This window comes from Elaeis guineensis, chromosome 8 (assembly GCF_000442705.2).
Source record: "Elaeis guineensis isolate ETL-2024a chromosome 8, EG11, whole genome shotgun sequence".
Lineage (NCBI taxonomy): Eukaryota > Viridiplantae > Streptophyta > Magnoliopsida > Arecales > Arecaceae > Elaeis > Elaeis guineensis.
The window spans coordinates 18,214,347-18,233,495 of NC_026000.2; the positions used below are offsets into that span (position 1 = coordinate 18,214,347).

At 37.0% G+C, this 19,149-nt stretch overlaps 1 protein-coding gene across 1 annotated transcript; it reads left to right on the forward strand.

The window, feature by feature from the left end:
• The first annotated feature begins 17,222 nt into the window (after positions 1–17,222).
• On the forward strand, positions 17,223–18,321 carry LOC105049936 (heavy metal-associated isoprenylated plant protein 47). Its single transcript, XM_010929744.4, has 3 exons — positions 17,223–17,374; positions 17,616–17,694; positions 17,859–18,321. Exons 1-3 carry the CDS (start codon positions 17,369–17,371, stop codon positions 18,125–18,127), a joined length of 354 nt encoding a protein of 117 aa, XP_010928046.1. The 5' UTR covers positions 17,223–17,368; the 3' UTR covers positions 18,128–18,321.
• The last annotated feature ends 828 nt before the right edge of the window (positions 18,322–19,149 follow it).

The following is a 19,149-nucleotide window of genomic DNA, read 5'->3' on the forward strand; positions in this document are numbered from 1 at the left end:
AAAAAAAAAAAAAAACAGTGATAAAATCATGGTTTGAAAGTCTCATGTTATCATTTTCTAAAATCATGATCTCATGTCACGATCTTTTAAAATCATGATTTGAAGCCATGATTTTATTATGTTACATTATCAAATTGAGTTGGATGTGAAATCGTAGGTTCAATTCATTATTCCCCGCATGGCACGGTGAAACAGTTGATTGGAGAATAAGTTGGCAGGGAAGATATTTATGAAAATAAATAATAAAAAAATAATATTTAAAAAAAAATCCGGCATAGCTGACCAACTAAGCCTGTTGTGTCTGCCAGAATCACCGGGATCCGCACTCGATTTATATTCCTGCCAAAATGAGCTTGTTAGGCCTGCCAGAATTCTGCGCAAGAATGTCTAGTTGTCACATTATAAGGCTTAGTTGGTGCTTGTTTATGTTTTATGTTACATCCAATCTCCTACTTTTCACCATAGCAGTTTTGCATTTCTTAATTTCTTTTAAAAAATATTTATAGTACTTGTTTAAGTGACCAATTGTACTTTTTTAAGTTTAAACTTATCTAAGATCTCGTACAAAGGAATCATATTGATCCAAGTCTCTGAAGTCATAAATTATATTTTATAATTGTGTCAGAGGACAACCCACGTATGTTGACAACATTAAACAAATAACTACGACGATGTAAGGCTCATCGAAAAAGGTAGTTAGAGTGCATTAGTTAGAGTTTTTGATCCTATATAAATATTTAATATTTTTTTAATATATAATTAATATAATTAAAAATATATCTCTATAGATTTATATATATTTTTTTATAAAAATCTCAATATCTTTATTATATTAAAAATTTAAATATGATTGAAGTCTAGTCACGAATAATATAATCAGCTTATAATCGACGATCATTAGTCACGTAGATCATATTGATTATATATCAATTTATTTTAATATCATTTGTAATGATCCAAGATCTATCTTTTATATAATCAGTATGAGATGAAATATAATCTTATATAATTTTTTACAAATAGTATAAGAATGAATCTAGCCCATGGCTCATGTCAGTTTAGTGGGGCTCAAAAATTAGACAAAACCTAAATTCTAGATCAATTTTGGATTTTGATTTTTCAACCCAACTTGATCCATTTCGGGCCATATACCATCCATGCTAACTTAGGCCAATAAAAATTGGGCTTAATGTGACCCAAGAATTCTAATCATATAAACCTCCACCTCTCTCTATCTTTTCAAATTAATTGAATGAATTTTTATTTAAATTAATTTTTCTTTTTGTCTCAACTACTGCATCTCCTCCTATCTATTTTCACACAAACTATATTGAAACATTCATATTTCATTATTTATTTTGATAGATTCTTATTTATAATACTTTCTTATTTTTTAGCTACCAAAATATATTAACATTATATAAAAATCATGATTTATGCATTTAAGAATGATCAATTACTTGAATGAGGCCAAAAGTTTTTGAATGAAAAATCAAGCTGAATTTGGCTCTTTTAGTTTTATTTAAATTTTTAGTAATTATCTATTTGATTATAAATTATTATTATATTTTAGTTATAAAAGAATAGCTAGATGCGTGGTTGGAATTACAATTCAACCTATCTTGTCCCAACCTAAACTCGAACATTCCAGGATTTAAGCCAAATAACTCCATGGATCCAAAATTTTTTCATATACCTAGCTTGGCCGAACACAATCAACTAATGAGTTAGATCCAGGCACAAAATAATAACCGGAATATGAAATTGAGTTAAGACAATATCAATTATTCTCCGATCCGATCTGACCTGCTTGTAGTCTTACCCATAAGTATGTCAGTCTCATATTGGTTCTATGCTGGAAAATTTTTAAGTATTTATTAAGGATGAAAAAATCTAAATAATATCTTATTATCGATCTTTTTGGATGAGATCTAGAGTTGTTGCATTAACCATATGTTTATTTTTTATTTATATTGAATGATTATCTGCATGCATCAGAATTTGATATTCAACTAACAGAAAAACAAAAATATAAAAAACCAAAGCGATAAAAAAGAAGAAAGGGTTCTGCAAACTACATGGGGTCATGGTTGGGGAGATTTTCACTGTTTTGCTATTAAAAATGAAAATATCTGTGAGATGAGAATTCTGGTTTAGATTTAGAGATCTAGTTACAGTCCTTTTTCTTGTGTATATAATGCAGGAATAGTAATCCACCAGATTTGCCAAGTCACTGTAAAGTTTTCTTAGGGGTTAAACATTTTTTTTTTTGGATTATTATAAAGTAATCCATCAGTTGGGCCTACTTTTTTGTTGGTAAGTCTGAGAAAAAAATTATTTTGGACCATGTGACAGACGCAGGAACAGAACCAAAACACATCATCCACTTGCACAAGTAAAGACAGCTCCCCAGGTCAAGAGCGTTGCAACCCAAACTACCGGTCCTGTTCTTTGTCTTTTTTTTTTTTAGTAGATAACTACCGGTCTTGTTTGAAGGATGCCAACCAGTCTGCCGTAAAATCCCATTTTTCGAACTTATATCCTACACTATATGCACTACGTCAATGGTGCATCATAAAAATAAATTGAGATGAGGTGAGAGGTTTGGTAATATGAGACGAGTGCATGGTGAATATATAGGACTTACAGGAACTGAGATGATTGATTGGCGCATAATTTCTCTTTCTTTGAGGTTAACCTACCATGATGTTTTTTATATATTTTTTTTCCTTCAGGACCCTGTCCGTTTAAACTTTAAAATAGGTGGACTCATTGACCTAAAACGTGGATTTGAACCATTTGATTGCGTTTCTCTCCCTCTTTCCTTAATTTTCTCAATCTGCACTACTGGACAACAAATGTTTTTTTTTTTTTTTTAAGAGTAATGAAGGGAGTAAGGTACTCCCCCTCACACTTGGTATTTATTAAGCAAGCTTGTGTACAAAAATATCTGTGCGCCAGAAATTGAGCATCATGACGCAAGCCAAGTACACATAAAAGTAAAAAAGTGGAATTTTAGAAGTAATCTAAGTAGAGTCCCCAGTTGAAGCATCTACGTTTTTAGTTTCACCAAAAGCTAGTATGGACTCTATTTCCATCAGTATCTTTTTTCGTTGTTTTATTTAAGAGTTGAGCCCACCAATATCGATCTTAGCATGTTTAATTAAGAAATAATAAACGTCAGCTAATTGCGTTGGAACGATTAAATTACAACCAAAGACCTATAATAATAAGATTACAAATGCCAATTGGAAGCCCTAAATCTTTCTTTTTTAAAGGAGTGAAGAATATCTGAAGACTGGATACTTGATACGTTAGTTCATATTAAAAAAATAGGCGCGAAACAATTTGGTGACATAGGATTAACTATTTTATGGTTTCAGTAGCAAGGGAAAGGCTTTGTCATCAATTATGGCTTTAGTAAAGTAGGATTCCACTTGGTAAAAAGGCAAGAGACATGAGGTGTACTTTTCTCTTCTTCTTTTGCTACAACATGAGTCGATTCTTTCAAATTGGGGTTGACGCCGATTCAGTGTCATCCATCAACGTGTTTGGCATGGTTTCATGGATACTCCTATTCCTCCTTAAATCCTGACTAAAAGGCCACAGATTTCTTGGAAGGGCACGTCACCACGTCTTATGGGTTGATTGGTTCAACAACTACCAGCCGTCGGGCGAATTTGGAGCACAATCAAAGATATTCCTAGCTAACTCTCTACATGTTGTCGGATTTTTCATTTTTGTTCCTATTATTCATCCCTATTTCTTTCTAGCTAATTTTGTTCTCTCTTTCAAGTTGTAAATTCTTTTATCTATATTAATAAAAGCTGGGACCCGGGTCGCTCAGGACACCCCAATTCCAAGCAGTTGAACCATATAGGGGAGCTATTATAAGGTTCATAGTCTATCATGTTTATAGTCAATTTGGCTATTTACAAGTCCATATGCACGCGTCTTGGCTTAGACTTGCCAGGACTAGACTGAGTTGGTTAAATTGACTCGAAGTCTTGTATTGCATCAATATTTCTAGCATAATTCAGATATATCAACCGTAAAAAAATCACACACAAGTTTGGCTGTTGTTGATTGCTCCTCGATCGGTTTGCTAACTATGATATAGAGGAACATTGATAAACCATCATTGCACCATCCATGAAGAATAATCACTATTTTTAAGTGAGATTTTGGAGCAATCAATCCCATTCTCTTCTGCAAAAATATGAACTCCTCCTTTTTTTAATAAGATCTCTTCGTATGTATTTATGTTTAAATTTATTTATCTAAGTCATGCAATTCAGGGACATCGTCGTTCCACGTTTGGGTCTTCAAGTAAACCTGATTACAAAATATGGTGGGTGAGCTTTTGACTTGTTCAATTGCCGTGCGTAATAATTGCGGGTCCTTCGGATGGGCTAGAATCTAAAATGTTGGCACTTTGGAGAAAATGACTTGGCTCAAATCTGCTTAAGATGTATTCACTTTAAAACTTTTGGTTTGATTTGTAGGAATTAGTTTATCTTAGCCCTGGCATGGCCCATGACCCTGGTTCTGGGGTGAGTGCAGCTCTTTAGAGAGAGAGAGATAGAGAGACCATTAGCACTCAACTAAAGGAGGAGAAAGTAGATCATATATATAAATATGCATACAAACATATGCACATACATACGCGTGCGTGCGTGTTAGATGAAAATGGAGAATAAGGAAATAGGAACCTAAGAAGAGGTAAAAAATAGAGAACAGGAATAAGGAATGTACATGAAGAAGATAAGGAAGAGGAGATTTTAGAGAAGGTAAGGAGAGTTTAAAGAAATATAAAAATATGGCCTCAGTTGTTTGGCCAGAGAGTAGAGATATTGATGGTCTGGACCTAGTTGAAATTCTATTAAAGCATCCCCCATTAAATCTAAAATATGTTAGTCTACCTGTGCCTTGTGATAATTTTCTTGATTGTAATAAATTATATTGCTACATCACTACCCATTCCTTAATAGGCTCGGGTTGCATCTCTCGCATGAAAGAACGATTCATCTTTCATAATATCGACCATTGTATCGCACAATGATCGTTTTGAGATTTGTATAGATGGATGACGGGCAAATTTGGTGTTTTGAGATATGTGCAAGGCATGAATTGATGATTGATATCATTAAAAAAAAAAAAATTCAATCATTCTCTTACAAGAAAGGTGTAATCTAAATCCTACCCTATCTAGCTACTACTCTTGAGATGGGGGCTGTATCTTTCACACGAAAGAAGGATTCACCTTTCTTCATGCAACTCGATTGTTGGATCGTACAATGGTTGTTTCAAACTATACGTTCAATCATTCTCACAATATGGGGGTGTTTGGTTGGAGAGTTGGAGTCTAAAATAGAAATGAAAATGGATGACTTCTATTCTAATTATTTGATTGAGAGAAATCTAATTCTAAGGAAGAATAAAAATGACTCAATCTATCTAAAACTTAATCTCTACTCTCTTCTAAGGATTCAAATTTTCATTTTGATTCCAGTTACGAACCAAATGCTTTAGAAGATTTGACCATTCCGATTCCGATTCTAATCTATTTCGATTTTTATTCAAATTTTGATTCCGATTATAAACCAAACACCCCCTATAAGTTGAAACCCTTCTTCAATGCCATGTACAATTTGCAATTGGTGTAACACAGAGTTAGGTAAAGTGTTGACTGAATTTCGGTCATTTTTAAGAAAAACTATATCCTATATGGCATGCACCATATAGCCATATATGTATGCTATCAATTACAACTATTTATTCCTGTAGACTTCATTCATCAAGTGCTTATCTTTTGGTATACTGCTATAAAAACAAACAATTATGAGTTCCAGCATGCATGGTTTACATGGTGCATCATATAGGATATAGTTTCTCTCATTAGTAGCAAAGATTGAAATACTGAAGGATAGCATTTTCTTTCGTACAATTGCTCAACTGGATAGTATGAATGACATGACTGCCAAAAAATCGAGTCAAGTTGTTTTCTCTAATAAGTCAAGTCTAGTTTTCTAGTGTAAATGTATAGTCCAACTTTAGGACTGTCTGTTAGTGTTCACATTTTTATAAACTTATAATGTTAGAAACCCCATCACCTCATAGCTTTGGTTGGATTTGGAGGATGGATGTTCATCTTAAAATTATATTGTCTTTGTAGAAAATTGCTTGGAATTGACTTCCATGTCGTGGGTTATTACATTAGCATGGTCTACATATCCTGAATAATTGAAATATTTGCTTGAATATGGAAGAATTGATTTCCCATGTCATTCTAAACTGTCGATTGCATGAGCAGATTTGGATGTAGGCTTCTATCACTAATGCAAATATCATTCTAGTGCTTTCTATTGAGGATTTTGTTCAGAAAGTTAAAAGAAACTTACAATAGATAACTAAGTATGTGGTAGTTTGATGTATATTGCATATCAGATTTGGTTGACTAGAATTAAATGAGGGTCCTAAGGTATTTATTGTAGTTCAAAATTCATTTTGACCTAAGCATCCATTTTAGCTTCGGAATTCGCCATTGCTTTGAAAGTTTCTTTGATAGTAAGAAAAAATTGTGGCTTTTGTAGAGCAGTTTATGCATCTTCTCCAATGATTTATTTTTCTTGGAAGCCACTACCTCCTATTTTTTCAAAGTTTATTTTGATGTAATGTTCTAAATAAAGAAAATTATGGTGGAGAATGATTGCTATTTTTCTGTCTTATGAGATTAAACATATGTCTACAGAGAGGCTAATAGTGCAGCTGATTAAATGATGAATATGTGACAAACTATATCAAAACTATTTTTTGGATTACTTGATCTGATATTCTTTTAGATTTTTTATATATTTTATTTTCTGTTATATGTATTTATTTTTACTACATTGGTTTAATAAATTTATATTTATCAAAAAAGATTGGAATATTGATGTCTAGCATTTCTCTTCATATAATTTCTAAATCGGATGGTTATGAATGAAAAGCCCCCAAAAAGTTAAGTCAGGTTGCTTTATTTTTTGGTAAGTCAAGTCAATATTTCCTTGTGTAAACCTACAGCTTAGAGCATTTAGGAAAATTAAAGCATAAAAAATTACCTCCAGTCTTTTTGTGTTCAAATTGGTTTCTCTGATAAGTGAAGTCTAGTTTTCTAGTGTAAATGTATAGTCCAACTTTAGGACTGTCTGTTAGTGTTCATATTTTTATAAACTTATAATGTTAGAAACCCCATCACCTCATAATTTTGGTTGGATTTGGACGATCGATGTTCATCTTAGAATTGTATTGTCTGTGGAAAATTGCTTGGAATTAACTTCCATGTCGTGGGTTATTACATTAGCATGGTCTACATATCCTGAATAATTGAAATATTTGCTTGACTATGAAAGAATTGATTTCCCATATCATTCTAAACTATCGATTGCTTGAGCAGATTTGGATGTAGGCTTCTATCACTAATGCAAATATCATTCTAGTGCTTTCTATTGAGGATTTTGTCCAGAAAGTTAAAAGAAACTTATGATAGATAACTAAGTATGTGGTAGTTTGATGTATATTGCATATCAGATTTGGTTGATTAGAATTAAACGAGGGTCCTAAGGTGTTTATTGAAGTCCAATATTGATTTTGACTTAAGCATCCATTTTAGCTCAGGAATTTGCCACTGCTTTGAAAGTTTTTTTGATAGTAAAAAAAAAACTGCGGTTTTTGTAGAGCAGTTTATGCATCTTCTCCAATGATTTATTTTTCTTGGAAGTCACTACCTTCTATTTTCTCAAAGTTTATTTTGATGTAACGTTTTAAATAAAGAGAATTATGGTGGAGAATGATTGCTTTTCTTCTGTCTTATGAGATTAAACATATGTCTGTGGAGAAGTTAATAGTGCAGCTGATTGAATGATGAATATATCACAAACCATACGAAAACTATTTTTTGGATTGCTTGATCTGATATTCTTTTAGATGTTTTTATATATTTTATTTTCTGCTACATGTATTTATTTTTACTACATTGGTTTAATAAATTTATATTTATCAAAAAAAATTGGAATATTGATGTCTAGCATTTTTCTTCATATAATTTCTAAAACGGATGGTTATGAATGAAAAGCCCCCAAAAAGTTAAGTCAGGTTGCTTTATTTTTTGGTAAGTCAAGTCAATATTTCCTCGTGTAAACCTATAGCTTAGAGCATTTAGGAAAATTAAAGCATAAAAAATTACCTCCAGTCTTTTTGTGTTCAAATGGGTCTGTTTCGTGGCTGCTAGTAGCTGGATTTCAGTTGAAAAGACCTTTACCATGGGGGGGCCTCAGCTGCAGCTGAGGTCATTTTTTGATGATGACTTGGTCCTGTTTCTTTCTAGCTAATCTTGTTCTCTCTTTCAGGTTGCAATTTCTCTTGTCTATATTAATAAAAGCCGGGTGGCTTCTTTAGCTTCCCTTTATTAAAAAGATAAAAAAGGATACCCCAATTCCAAGCACTTGAACCATCTAGTGGAGCTATCATAAGGCTCATGGTCTACCATGTTTATAGTCAATTTGGCTATTTACAAGTCCATATGCACGCGTCTTGGCTTAGACTTGCCAGGACTGGACTGACTTGGTTTAATTGACTCGAAGTCTTATATTGCATCAGTATTTCTAGCATAATTTTCACTGTAAAAAATCACACACACAATTTTGGCTGTTGTTGATCGCTCCTCGGTTTGCTAACCATGATATAGAGGAACATTGATAAACCATCATTGCATCATCCATGAAGAATATTCACTATTTTTAAGTGAGATTTTTGAGCAATCAATCCCATTCTCTTCTGCAAAAATATGAACTCCTCCTTTTCTATAATATCTCTTCGTATGTATTTTATATTTAAATTTATTTATCTAAGTCATGCAATTCAGGGACATCGTCGTTCCACGTTTGGGTCTTCAAATAAACCTAATTACAAAATATGGTGGGTGAGCTTTTGACTTGTTCAATTGCCGTGCGTAATAATTGCGGGTCCTTCGGATGGGCTGGCACTTCGGAGAAAATGACTTTAAAGGCTCAAATCCCCTTAACATGCATTCACCTTAAAACTCTTGGCTTGATTGGTAGGAATTGGTTTATCTTTGCCCTGGCATGGCCCATGAACCTGGTCCCGGGGTGAGTGCAGCTTTTTAGAGAGAGAGATAGAGAGACCATTAGCACTCAACTAAAGGAGGAGAAAGTAGATCATATATATAAATATACATACAAAAATACATACATACATACATACATACATACATGTGGGTGTGGATGAAAATGGAGAATCAGGAAATATGAACCTCCATTAGTCACTAAAACATAATTAAGAAGAGGTAAAAAAATAGAGAACATGAATAAGGAATGTACATGAAGAAGATAAGAAAAGAAGATTTTAGAGAAGGCAAGAAGAGTCTAAAGAAGTATAAAAATATGGCCTCGGTTGTTTGGCCAGTGGGAAGAGAGATTGATGGTCTGGACCTAGTTGAAATTTCTATTAAAGCATCTCCCACTAAAATGTAAAATATACTAGTCTACTTATGTCTGGTGATAATTTTCTTGATTGTAATAAATTATATTGCTACATCACCGCCTATTCCCTAATAGGCTCGGGTTGCATCTCTCGCATGAAAGAATGGTTGCTTTGAGGTTTATACAGATGAATGAAAGACAAATTCAATGTTTTGAGATATGTGCAGGGCATAAACTGCTGATTGATATCATCATTGAAAAAAAAATCCGTCATTCTTTTGTGAGAAAAGTACAACCTAAACCCTATCCTAGCTGGCTACTACTCTTGAGATGGGGGCTGTATCTTTCACATGAAAGAAGTATTCACCTTCTTTCATGCAACTCCATGGATCGCACAATGGTTGTTTCAAACTTTATATTTGGAGTGGCTTTAGCTCTATGCGAGATGCGATTCTTTGGAAAAGAAGATCAATCATTATTTCTCACAATACGGAGATATTTGGTTGGAGAGAGTTGGAGTCTAGAATCGAAATGAAAATAGATGACTCTCATTCTAACTGTTTGATTGGGAGAAATCTCATTCTGATTTTGATTTTGAGATGGAATAGGAATGGTCAAATCTATCTAAAATTCAATCCTTACTCTGCCCTAAAGATTCAAATTTTCAATATTCTGATTTCGATCACGAACTAAATGCTTCGGAGGATTTGGTTATTTCGATTTCGATTTCAATCTATTCTAATTTTCATTTCAATATTGATCCTGATTATGAACCAAACAACCCCTACAAGTTGAAACCCTTCTCTAATACTATGTGGCAGTTTGCAATTGGTGTAAAGGGTTTGGTAAAGTGTCAATTGAGATCTGGCCATTTTTAGGAAAAAAATTATATCTATTGTGGCCAACTCCCTCGTCGCCTGTCGTTGGGAATGAGAACCTACAAAACAACGTCCACACTGACCGTAGTTGTCTCTGACAGGGACCCTCCGATGCTTAAGTCAGAGAAGGAGACTGGACAACAGGAGTTGAATGTAAGCAATAGCAGAGTTTTGGTCTAGAGTTGGCTTATCAGTCCCATTTTTCTTACCTCCTTTTATAGATGAGATTTTCGTAACCATCGGACGTGGTCCCGAGTTTTATGACGCTAAATCATCGAGCCATAATCACGTAGTAGATCATTAATTCTCACTGATTACGCCGTGATATACGGTCGGTAACCATTCATGATGGTTATGGTATATTTGAGTTGATTGACCGACCATATGTCGGTAGAAGTCATGAGCGACCATCGGCTAGTAGTCTATTATACCAATGGTCTAAGTCGTTCGCTGTCGATTGGTAGTAGTCGAATCATTAATTGGTTAGCCGACAATAGGTCGGTGTGGTTCGCTCAGTTGGTCGATGAAGAGTCGGAACCGTATAATCAGCCGATGTAGAGTTGGTCAGGATTGTATGTCTGATCGGTCGACTGTTGTTGAGTCGAAGTCGATAGTTGGTTGACCTGAGTCATATTTGTTTGTGGGGCCAGAGTCGGGTATTGATCGGTCTGAACTGGAGATTAGTCAGTTTATGAGGGTCGATCGGTTTATCCCAACAGTTGCCCCCCACTTTTGAGTCCAATGGTGAGTTGCCGCGTGCATCGCCACGTGGTCAGTTGTCTTGGACGAAAGGAGTTGTTGTCTGTCATATTGAATTCCGACTCTACTATCATATTCTCTAGAGTGCAGTCGATCAGTCAGTTTGTCATCTTTGAGCTATCGTATCAGCAGGAAGATTTGATTTCAGATGTCATTTGCGGAAGGTGGGAAGGTGAACCGACATCGTGCGATTTGATTCTGATACGTAGATTTTTGCCACGTGTCGGGATGTTATTGGGTCGGAGCTATACACGTGGATGGAGGTGACGTGGTTTAATCTGGTGTAGGTGCGATTTGATTCTGACATGTAGATTTCTGCCATATGTCAGAATGTTATTGGGTCGGAGCTGTACATGCGGATGGAGGTGATGTGGTTTAATCTGGTGTAGGTGCATCAAACCGTCGGGTCGATGATGGATCCAGATGCTACCACGTGTCATCATCCGATGTGGTCTCGATCTGGCTGCTTTCATCCAGATCGTTGGGCGTTCTTCTATATAAAGGATTGCTATCAGCCAAGTATCCATCCCTCATTTTGTCTCTTCTAGTGGGAGAGCTCTGCTAGAGAGCTGCTTTCATGCGAAAATGTTCCTTGTCATTTTCTCTTTGAGTTTCTTTGGATTTTTGATAGTTCTTCCAATGGGTGAGATTCCTGTAGGGGTTAGTTGGTCGGAGGTTCCGGCCAACGACTCCCTGTCGGGCTTGGGAGTTTTTTTGTTCTCGGGTCTGATTGTTGGTCATTTTCGGAAGTGACATTGCGCTTGAGGCCGATGCCAGCTTTTCACTCCTGATGCCGATGGTGGGGTCAACGACCCGTTACCATATATCCTGCATCCCCATCTCAGCTACATGGTCATCTTCGATGGTGGACGAAAATCTGAAGCCCTCCTTTAGCTCTTATACGAAGAGGGGGTGGTCATCGACTGGGTGAGACCCTCTCTGTTTCCGTATGAGTGGATCAAGCTGTTGATATGGTTGGCCGAGCAATGTGATCGATCAATTATCTTCACAGCTCAACTCGAGTCGTATCATCCTCCGAGCTCGAAGGTGGAGTTTGTCGAAGAAGCCGACTCAAGGTGGGCCTGCCAATTCTTCAGTGGAGCGAAGGACGGCGATGAAGATTAGTTAGCATTTTCTTTGGTTTCTCTTTTTGTAAAGAAAGATGTAATCGGACTTCGGTCCAATTTTGTAATCTTTCTTTTTTGATAATGAAAGAAGTACTTTTATTTTGAAATACTCTTCTGTATCGTCGAGTCTGCAATGTCTGTTTGTAGAATAATCTCTGAATGTAGATCGTAGATCCAACCATTTCACAGACTTTGTAGAATATGCTAGTCATATAGTTTTTGACGTATTTAGTTAGGATAACGATGGTAAGTCGAATATCCATTACCTGAAGCTTGATCGGATTTATACTTCATATTATTTGATAATCGATGGCAAGTCGAATATCCCTCGACTGGCCGTGGCTATATCAGTATAATTCTAATCCGACTTTGATCGTCTTGGCATTTTGTCTTTCTTAGTTGATACTAAGTCGGCAAATTAGCTAGCTGCTTCAATGGAGAGCCGACTATGAGGGCAGCGCGGCTATTATGGAGAAAGTCTGCATCGCCGGTGCTGGCCTCTAGTTGTATTTGATGAGTCGGTTCTGCAAGAGAATTGGAATGTAGTCAATGTCGAGATAGTCGATCATCTAACTTTTACAGTGAAAGTCAAAGTATATTCGGTGTCGAGATAGTCGATCCTCTGACTTTTATAGTGAAAGCTGAAGTATATTCGATGTCGAGATGGTCGATCTTCTGACTTTTACAATAAAAACTAAAGTATATTCGATGTCGAGATAGTCGATCCTTTGATTTTTATAGTAAAAGTCTTCATACTTGATGTCATTTTAAGATCACAGTCGGGACATCGATTTTTGCAAGAGGACTGAAATATAGTCGACACTAAAGCAGTTGATTCTTCGAGTAGTTACATTTGAAAGAAAGTCAAGTAGAATAAAACATCTGTCATGCTTTTACTAGATAATTATCGAAATAACAATAGCATCGTTGTGAGGAGTTTGAATTCTCCGAACATCCTCCTTCGAAAAAGTTATTACATTGAGTTGTTGTCATTTCGCCGACTCTTCTTCGGGAGTTATCCCTCAGTTCAGTCATCCGGAGATCATATTGATGACTCTCGCAGTCAGCTGATTATTTACAGCTTTCTCAGTCGGGTGGAGGTTGATTCGACGGATCCCTTCGATATTTTTTGAGGTAACCTCATCGTATCAGGACCTCTATTTCATCCCTAAGCTGGATGTATTGTTCGGTGTCGTGACCGTGGTCACAGTAAAATCGGCAATACTTCCTTCGATCTCGATTCTTCATTTTCATCGATGGAGGGTACCGTAGATATTGTGCCCCTTCGATCTCCATGAGGATATGTGCATGAGGAGCAGAAAGAAGGGTATAGGAGTCATACCTGTTATACGTCAGCCTTGGACTCCATTGTCGGGATAAGGCTCGCTTATCAATTGGGGGCCTACTTGATTTGGCTGGAGCCTCACTCTTCTTCTGTTTCTTCTTCTAACCTTTGCTTTCGATTTGGCGTTGGTTAGAGGCTCCTTCGTTCGCGTGCATGTACTTGTACGCATGCTCTAAGAGTTTAGCATACATCCGAGGGAGAGTCTTGTCCAGTGAATACGTGAATTGGAACCCCCTCAGATCTCTTTTCATGGCCGATATGGCTATGTCTTCATTGAGGTCCTTGACCTCGAGCGTGGCCGCATTGAATCGGGTCATAAAATCTCAGAGTATTTCGATCTTTCCTTGTTTGACCGAAAAGAGACTATTCGAGGTTTGTGGCAGCCTCTGACTGGTGTTGAAGTGGGCCACGAAGGAATGTTCCAGCTGTCCGAAAGAGTGGATGCTTCCCGATCGAAGTTCGGAGTACCAAGCTCGAGCAGCTTTTCGAAGTGTGGTCGGAAAGTCGATGCATAGAAGGGCGTCGGTTGTCCCTTGAATTATCATGAGAGCCTTGTAGCTCTTAAGGTGATCAACTGGGTCAGTGGAACTGTCATAGGGTTCCATGTGAGGCATCTTGAGCCGAGTCAGGATCAATTCATCCAAGACATGTCGAGAAAGAGGTTGGGTGGTACGAAAATCAAAATCATTTGAAGATTTCTGACTGTCCACCTATAGTTGGGCAAGTCGGCGATCGATTTTCTCGAACTTACGTTCATAGTCTTCGAGCCACTGGTGGTGAGAAACTCCAGGGGTTGAACCTCTCAATGAGTTAGAGGGGGAAGCAGACGGTATTCGCGGTCGCTTTCCCTTCCTTGCTCGATCCAATTGAGAAAGAGAGGGACGTTGTGAATGGTAGGTGGCTCGTCGAGAGCACCGCGAGTGCCGCTGCTCATCTCGATGAGAGAGCCGAGATGGCCGCTCTGGTGAAGGAGACTGTCGTGGATGACGACGGCTGTGCCTGGATGGCACCGGATGCGCCATCGGTTGCTCTGTCGGTGGCTGTGGTGGTTGGGTTTGCTGCTGCCAGAGACTTCTAACCGCCTCCGTAAGAACATTCATTTGCTGCACGATTGCAGCAATCTGGACGTCTGTGGTGACCACGGATCGCGGAGAACTGGGCTCTGCTACTGGAGGTAGGAGAGGAGCCTCTTCCCGATGGAAAGAGTGCCTCGCTGATCCGGTTGCTGTTGACCGTTGAGCTTTGATTTTTGTCATTGCGAGTTGTCTTCTTTCCTACTTGGCGCATCAATCTGTTATGGCCAACTCCCTCGTCGTCTGTCGTCGGGAACGAGAATCTACAAAACAATGTCCACACTGACTGAAGTTGTCTCCAATAGAGATCCTCCGATGCTTAAGTCATGAGAGGGAGACTGGGCAACAGGAGTTGAATGTAAGCAATAGCAGAGTTTTGGCCCAGAGTTGGCTTACTAGCCCCATTTTTTTTTTTTTTATAGATGAGATTTTCGTAACCGTCGGACATGGTCTCGAGTTTTATGGCGCTAAATCATCGGGCCATAATCACGTAGTGGATCGTTAATTTTCACTGATTGCACTGTGATATGCGGTCGATAACCGTTCATGACAGTTATGGTATATCTGAGTTGACTGACCGACCATATGTCGGTAGAACCGATCATATATCGGTAGAAGCCATGAGCGACCGTCGGCTAGTAGTTCTGTTATGCCGATGGTCTAAGTCATCCACTGTCGATCAGTAGTAGTCAAATCATTAGTCGGTCAGCCAGTAATAGGTCGGTGCGGTTTGCTCAGTTGGTCGATGAAGAGTCGGAATCGCATAATCAGCCGATGTAGAGTTGGTCGAGGTTGTATGTCTGGTCGGTCGGCTGTTGTTGAGTCAAAGTCGGTATTTGGTTGACTTAAGTCATATCTGTTTGTGAAGTCAGAGTCGGATGTTGGTCAGTCTACGCTGGAGATCAGTCGATTTATGAGGGTCGGTCGGTTTATCCCAATAATATCCCACATGGCATGCACTGCATAGCCATCATAGCATGCACTACATAGCCGTGTATGCTATCAATTACAGCTATTCATTCCTGTAAACTTCATTCATCAAGTGCTTATCTCTTGGTATATCGCTATAAGAATAAACGGTTGTGAGGGCGTGCATGTTTACATGGTGCATTGTATAGGATATAGTTTCTCTTATTAGTAGCAAAGATGATGTCTAGCATTTTTCTTTCATACAATTTTTCAACTGGATGGTATGAATGAAATGATTCCTAAAAAATCAAGTCATGTTGTTTTTTTTTTGATAAGTCAAGTCCAATTTTCTAGCATAAACATATCGTCCAACTTTAGGATTGTCTGTCAGTGTTCAGTTGTTTATAAATTTATAATGTTAGAAACTCCATCACGTCATAATTTTGGTTGGATTTGGAAGATCGATGTTCATCCTAGAATTATCTTGTTTTTGTGAAAAATTGCTTGGAATTGACTTCCATATCATGGGTTATTATATTAGTATGGTCCACGTATTCCAAATAATTGTGATATTTGCTTGAGCATAGAAGAATTGATTTCCCATGTCATTCTAAATTGTCGATTAATTGCTTGAGTAGATTTGGATGCAGGTTTCTACTATTGATGCAAATATCATTCCATCACTATCCATTGAGAATTTTGTTTAGAAAGTTAAAGAGAAACTTACGATAGACGGCTTAAGGTATGTGGCAGTTTGATGTATATTGCACATAAATGGGTGTTTTGAGGTGTTTATCGTAGTCCAAAATTGATTTTGACCTAACCATTCACTTTAGCTCGAGAATTTGCAGCTGCTTCGAAGGTTTCTCTGATAGTAAGAAAAAATTATAGCTTTTGTTTTATAGTTTATGCATTTTTTTCAATAAGTTATTTTTTTTGGGAGCTATCGTCTCTTATTTTTTTAAAGTTTATTTTGATGTAATGTTCTAATTAAAGGAGATCGTGATGGAGAATAATTATTTTTTTTTTATAAAATTAAATATTTTTATAAAAAAATTAATAGTGCAGCTGATTGGACGACGAATATATGATAAATCATATGAAAACTATTTTTTGGATTGCTTGATCCATATTTTTTTAGATTTTTTTATATATTTTATTTTCTGATACACATATCTATTTTTACTATATTGATTTAATAAATTTATATTTATTAAAAAAGATTGGAATATTAACATCTAGCCTTTTTTTTTTTTTTTTTTCTTTCACACAATTTCTAAAACGGATGGTTATGAATGAAAAGACCCCAAAAAGTTAAGTCAAGATGCTTTATTTTTTGGTAAGTCGAGTCAAGTCAAGATTTCCTGGTGTAAACCTATCGCTTAGAGCATTTGGGTTAATTAAAGCATAAAAAACGACCTCCAGTATTTTTGTATTCAGACGGATCTGTTTTCGTAGCTACTAGTAGCTGGATTTGAGTTGAAAAGACCTTTATCATGTCCATGGGGACCTCAGCTGTAGCTGGTGTCTTTTTCTGTTTGACGATGACTTGGTCCTAAGAACTGCAGCTTCGATGTTTCGAGAGAACCAACTTCTGAAATTTATTGCACCGGAGTTGGTGGAAGATTTGAAGACTCTTCGAAGTCCTTTCCTTCCTGAATGCCCACTAACCTCCTTATAAAAAGGCCTCCTATCCTCTCTCTCTCTATATCAAAAGTTGAGCTCCCATCTGTTTAGCCCAAGATCCTTCCTTCCAAACCCTTCCTCCCATACCCATCCATAAACGACTAGAAAAATCATGAAGGTACGTATGGCCAACTCGACCTTCTTCTTCATATATTTATTTTGACATCGCATGAAAATATATTGCTGGTTGAATGGCAGAGCACCATTTTCTTAGGGTATCTATACTTCTCTTTTTTATTTGCTATTGGGTCGACTCAACATCATTCCACAGTAAATTGTTAAAATTTAATATATTTTCATCAGTTGATAGCGGTTCTTAATTATATGGTGATGATATATGCACATACTTGTATTCGCAGAAGCAAATTGTGATCAAGGTGCAGATGAACTGCGATAAGTGCCGGAGCAAGGCTATGCAATTGGCTGCATCAGTAGATGGTAGATTACCAAATTCTTGAGACTCATCTTTGCTGAATATATAAATTAGATATCAGAGAGGAATATAACTGTTCCTATCGTCTTACAAATATATAGGTGGACTCTTATGATGTTAACCTCCAATTGATACAATTTTTTTTTTAAATTTCTTTTTAATATGACAGGCGTCGATTCTATTAAGGTAGATGGGGAGGACAAGAACCAGTTGGTGGTTGTCGGAGAAGGTGTCGATCCTGTTATCTTGACACGCATTTTGAGGAAGAACATAGGCCATTCTGACATAGTTAAAGTGGGGGAAATGAAGAAAGGTGATGAAGAAAAGAAATCGGAGGAACCAAAGATTGAGCCTATTGCATGGTGCCATTACACCCCAGCTCGGACGGTGGTAGTGCAGGATATGGCTTATGGATCCGGTGGTTGTTCCATCATGTAAATTATGGATCACTGGGATCATCCATTTGTTTTCCTAGCTTTTATTACGAGGACTTCATGAAATATTTGTGTAGAATGCTGTGCGTGAGGAGAGTAGTTCTTTGTTTATTATATGACTCAGAATAGAGTCCGTTGGTCTTGCAATCACTCAACTACCTATGCAACCCTTTCAATAATGATTGAATATTTCGAATTTATATAAGCTTGGTACGCATATTGTTATGGTATTGCCTCCGTTGGTCCTGCTGACCTGGTGCTCGTGATTGCCTTGATGATGTACCAGAGATTTTAATCTGGTCCTCTGGCCTGAAGCCCAAACTGCTGGGGATTGAGCCTATAGATTTATTTGTTATTTTTTTTTAAAAAAGAAAAAGTTCGAAGATATAAGTTTCCACCAAAAATATGACGTTAAAATGGTTTCTGTTTTTGCTTAAAAGCAAGGTTGCTTTTAGCCATACGCAGGCATGTATGTGCAAGAATTCGGAAGACATGTACTCACTATGGGTTGGATAGACTAATTGGATCATTGGTTGTCGACGTCCGAGCAGGTATCTATAATTCTACAAGCCAACATTCGATAAAATCTAGCATTTTGAGCTTGCACTTGTATGCTTTGTGTCCAATAAGGCGCAAATGTTGGAAAATGCCTCTAAATAGCTGCAAATGTAACTGCTAACTAGGTTCATAGAGACAATGGTGGTGAATTATATATGAGGAACGTCCAAGTAGATTAGGGGTGGGTTGTACCTTTCGTATGAAAAAAAATGATTGGTTTTGTTTTACGGCGTTAACTATTAGATCATGCTTTACATAATTTTTAAAATATTATATTTATATTTCATGATCTATGCCGATGGATGGAACAGAGAAGTTGCAGGCGTGATCCAACAGTTGATGTCATAGAAAAAAAAACAACCTAAAGAACTTTAGGTGGGCGTGAAGGAACCATCCGGACCCACGCCCGATGCTTCCCTCCAAGACAATGACATTGTCGAGGACATGTTGTGTACGGGACTAACCCGC